Source organism: Nicotiana sylvestris, chromosome 3 (genome assembly GCF_000393655.2).
Source record: "Nicotiana sylvestris chromosome 3, ASM39365v2, whole genome shotgun sequence".
NCBI classification, from domain to species: Eukaryota; Viridiplantae; Streptophyta; class Magnoliopsida; order Solanales; family Solanaceae; genus Nicotiana; species Nicotiana sylvestris.
The window spans coordinates 119,026,279-119,031,670 of NC_091059.1; the positions used below are offsets into that span (position 1 = coordinate 119,026,279).

General features: G+C 43.2%; 1 protein-coding gene across 1 annotated transcript; it reads right to left on the minus strand.

The window, feature by feature from the left end:
* Nucleotides 1–3,313: 3,313 nt before the first annotated feature.
* Nucleotides 3,314–3,928, minus strand: LOC138887926 (uncharacterized). Its single transcript, XM_070169718.1, has one exon. The coding sequence runs from the start codon at nucleotides 3,926–3,928 to the stop codon at nucleotides 3,314–3,316; it is 615 nt and encodes a 204-aa protein (XP_070025819.1).
* Nucleotides 3,929–5,392: the final 1,464 nt, after the last annotated feature.

The following is a 5,392-nucleotide window of genomic DNA, read 5'->3' on the forward strand; positions in this document are numbered from 1 at the left end:
CCGAAGGGGAAGTCGCATTTGCGACATCTGAAACCCCTCTGTCACCTTCGCCAACTACATTATTAGTTCCCCAGCAACGACGCTAAATTTTGATCACGCCCAACTCTGGTCCTAAAAAGGATAAGCGGTCACTGCAAATATAATCCAGTCTAAAAGTCTGGAGTCAAATCCCACAAAGAACTAAGGTTTAGCTTTATTTATTATCACTAATAAGACAAACCTGAACAAATCCTAAGTTATAAATATTTAGATTCTTATTTATAACTAATTAACTTACAAATTAAAGAAGTAAATTAACAAATAAAGATACTAAGGGTTGGAGACTAAATTAAAGAGGTCTAGAGCTATGATTTTCCCAATTGTCGGAATCCTTCCCTGTCACGACCCTAAACTCAAACCTATCAATAGTACTAGGCCAGCCGACTTCCACAATACTACCATAATTCATTAAAAGCTATGCTAAAAGACATCATATTTACCAGAATTTCATAAAAGGAATCAAGAGTTGAACTTAAAATAGAAGCGCAGAAAGTAAAGCCCCAAACATCCGGGTGTCACTAAGTCATGACCCACTATTAAAACTATTCTGATAAAAATAAGATTAACATAGTATGGGAAAAATCCGAAATACAACTACGGGGAAGATATAAAAGAAGAAAGCAGGGTTGCGGTCGCTAGGAAGCTACCTTACTATCTCCAGTGATCAGCAGCGGAAAATATCAGCAACTGCTACCGTTGCCAAAGATACCTGGATCTGCACACAAGGTGCAAGGGTTAACGTGAGTACACCAACTCAGTAAGTAACAAGTCCAAACTATGGACTGGTAGGTAGTGACGAAATTAACCTCAACAGGTAAACAGAAGTAAACTGTGCAGAAAAGTCGGCATGCTTCCAATTCATGTATACAACTCAAACAGAAAAATAAATACAAATCTGAAAATTGTGAGGTATAAAGCTCAGCTAATCTCTACATGCCAATGTACAGAATATACGAAATGCACAATGTACTTCCACTCTCAAGTGCTCAACCACTTGGTACGGTATATGGCCATCCGGCCCAGGGAAGATCCATCCCGAAATATATACACATCACTGACAACAGTCACTCAGTACCGAGGAAGGCCATTCCAACCCTGTGGAGAAGATCCATCTCCAAGTATCAATACTTCGGACAAGATCCATTTCAAGGGAAGATCCATCCTTCAATAATATTATCCGCGCCCGCTGTGGGTGTGCAGACTCCGGAGGGGCTCCTATGGCCCAAGCACTATGATAATCAATATAACTATTGCGGCATGCAGCCCGACCCTGTAACTATCACTCAAATTCAGGCTCTCAGCCTTACTCAGTCATCACTCTCCAGTCTCACTCACGGGCTCACAATGTCATGGAAACTAGCCCAGAAACAATGATATGCTAAGCCAATAATAACAATTGAGACTGTGATATGATATGAAATGAATGAATATGTCTGAGTACAAAACAATAGTGAAATCAGTGAAATGACAGCAAGAAACAACCACTAGGGGCCCAACAGTGCCGGCATGAAGCCCTAACATGATCTCTAGCATGTTTTGCAGCTCAATTACTTCATCACATAATGGAAACACGGATATTAACAAGAAAAAAGTCATTGAATGGTGCCATGGAATGAACCAGGTCATGATGCATGCCCGCACGCCCGTCACTTGGCATGTGCGTCACCTCATTACTAATCACATAATACGTAATTCGGGGTTTCGAACACTCAGAACCTAGTTTGAAAGCGTTACTTACCTCAACCAAGCCAAAATCCTACTCCACAACGCCTTTGCCTCTCAAATTAGCCTCCAAACATCCCGAATCTTGTCACAAGCACTACAATGCAATCAATATTGGCCAAAGAACCAATTCCACAAGAAAAACTACTTAATTTGACACAAATTTCGAAATCGACTCAAACCCGGTCCCCGAGCCCACATCTCGAAATCCGACAAAAATCACAAAACTAGAAATCCCATTCACTCACGAGCCTACCCATACCAATTTCATAAAAATACGACATTATTTGGTCCCTCAAATCCCTAATTTACTCTGTCCAAAATCCCAAGCCCTAACCCCTTATTTCACTACAAAAATCTTACTAATTAGAGGGGAAATCAACAGAAAAACACCATAGTTAATAATAGGGCTCAAGAAACTTACCTCTATGAATATACTTGAATCCCCTTCAAAAATCACTCCAAAAGCTCAAAAGTTCGAGTTGAAAATGGTGGAAATGAGCAAAATTTCGCGAAGTCTTGTATTTATACCTTCTGCCCAGGCTTTTCGCACCTGTGGTGCTGCTTCTGCGCAAAACTTCCGCATCTACGGAAAATCACTTAATTCCCTGAGACCGCATCTGTGCCTCACGACTGCATCTACGATCATCGCAAGTGCGGAAACAACCTCGCACCTGCGCATCACCTCTCGCACCTGCGCTTGCCTGACCGCATCTGCGCCTCTTGCAGGTGCGGGGAAAACTTCGCACCTGCGGTTCCTACTCAAGTCCCTTGTGGCCGCTTCTGCGACTCCTTAGCCACTCCTACAAATTCGCACCTGCGGTTCCCACTCCACATGTGTGGAAACACCATCAACAGCAGCTTCAGCTGCATTTCTTTCCAATTCCAAACTCTCCGTTAACTATCCGAAATCATCCTGAGCCCCTCGGGACTTCAATCAAACATACCAACAAGTCATATATCAACATACGAACTTAGTTGAGCATTCGAATCACTCAAAAAAACATCAAAACACCAAATTACCCTCGAAAGCCTAAGAACTTTTAAACTTCCAAATTTCGCAAACGACGCTAAAACCTATCAAATCACATCCGAATGACCTCAAATTTTACACACATGTCACAAATGACACCACGAACCTATTCCAACTTCCAGGAATCCATTCCGACCATGATATCAAATTTTCCACTGCCGACCAAAATCGTCAAATTTCCAATTTTCGCCAATTCCAGCCTAATTCTACTACGGACCTCCAAAACACATTCTGGATGCGCTCTTAAGTCCAAAATCACCTAATGGAGCTAACGGAACCATCAAATTTTAACTCTGAGATCGTTTACACATAAGTGAACATCCAGTTGACTTTTCCAACTTAAGTTTCTCATAAAGAGACTAAGTGTCCCAAATCCTCTCCGAGACCACTATAGTCCCGAACCAACTGCCCCAACATACCATACAATAGCTGAAGAATACAAAAAGAAGCAAAAATGGGGAAATTTTGCTACAACTCTCGAAATGACCGGCCGGGTCGTTACATCTTCCCCCTATTAATCTAATGTTCATCCTCGAACGAGTCTAGAAACATACCTGAAGTCTCAAGTAGGTGTGGATATCTGATCTGCATCTCTCGCCCGGTCTCCCAAGTAGCCTCCTCAATGGGCTGACCTCTCCACTGCACTTTCGCTGAAGCTATATCTTTTGATCTTAACTTTTGGACCTGCCGCTCCAAGATAGCCACTAGCTCCACATCATAAGTCAAATCAACATCTAACTGAACCGTGCTGAAATCCAAGACATGAGATAGATCGCCGATAAACTTCTGAAGCATAGAAACATGAAATACTGGATGGACACTCGATAAGCTAGGTGCCAAAGCAAGCTCATAGGCCACCTCCCCAATCCTCTGTAGCACCTCAAAATGCCCTATGAACCGAGGGCTCAACTTGCCCTTCTTCCCAAATCTCATTACACCCTTCATGGGTGAAACCTTTAGTAGAAACTTCTCCCCAACCATATAAGAAACATCACGGACCTTTCTGTTGGCATAACTCTTTTGTCTTGACTGAGCTGTGCGAAGCCGCTCCCAAATCACTTTTGCCTTGTCCAATGCATCCTGAACCAAGTCTATACCCAAAAGCCTAGCCTCACCCAACTCAAACCAACCCATTGGAGATCTACACCGCCTCCCATATATAGCCTCATATGGAGCCATCTGAATACTCGACTGATAACTGTTGTTGTAAGCAAACTCTGCGAGTGGCAGAAACTGGTCCCATGAACCACCAAAATCAATGACATAAGCACGTACCATGTCCTCCAAAATTTGAATAGTGCGCTCGCACTGTCCGTCGATCTGAGGGTGAAATGCTATACTCAACTAAACCTGAGTGCCAACTCTCGCTTACGGCTCTCCAAAACTACGATATGAACAGCGTGCCTCTGTCTGAAAATGATAGAAATTGGCACTCCATGAAGGCGAACAATCTCTCTAATGTAAATCTCAGCCAACCGCTCTGAAGAATAGGTAATGCTCACAGGAATGAACTACGCAGACTTGGTCAGCCGATCCACCATCACCCAAATAGCATCGAACTTTCTCGAAGTCTGTGGGAGCCTAACTATGAAATCCATGGTGATCCACGCCCACTTCCACTCTAGAATCTCTATCTGCTGAAGCAAGCCACCTGGCCTCTGATGCTCATATTTGACCTACTGACAGTTGAGACACCAAGCTAGAAATCCAACTATGTCTTTCTTCATCCTCCTCTACCATTACTATTGTCTCAAATCCTGGTGCATTTTCGCGGCACTCGGATGGATGGAATACCGCGAGCTGTGGGCCTCCTCTAGAATCAACTCCCAAAGCCCACTACATTGGGCACACATATCCGGCCCTACATCCTCAATACCCCGTCATCACCAATAGTCACATCTCTAGCATCATCATGCAGAACCTTGTCCTTGAGGACAAACAAATGAGGATCATCATACTGGAGCTCTCTGATATAATCAAATAAGGAAGACCGAGAAACCATACAAGCTAGGACCCGACTGAGCTCCGAAATATCCAATCACACGAACTTGTTGGCCAAAGCCTGAACATCAACTGCAAGGGGTCTCTCACCAATAGGAAGGAATGCAAGGCTACCCATACTCACCGCCTTTATACTTAAGGCGTCGGCCACCACATTAGCCTTTCCCGGATGGTATAAAATGGTAATATCATATTCCTTTAGTAGCTTCAACCATCTCCGCTGCCTCAAATTGAGATCCTTCTGCTTGAACAACTGCTGGAGGCTACGATGATCAGTAAACACCTCACAAGATATATTGTTACGACCTAATCCCCGAACCCGATTGCGATGGTGCCTCTCGTGGAGACAAGGCCAGCCAGACCAAAACAGAATACCTCTTTTAAACAGTTAATCATCATAAACAGTAATAACATATAATATAATGCTCATAAATTGCGGAATTTAACGAGTCACAAGTCATGAGCTACTACAGAATCTACTATAGGTCTACAAAGTACGGGATCCGATACAACAGCCTGAAGAAAACATAAATGATAGAGGATAAGAGAGACAAGAGGTTGCGGACGTCAACAGCTACCTCGTAACTCCAAATCACT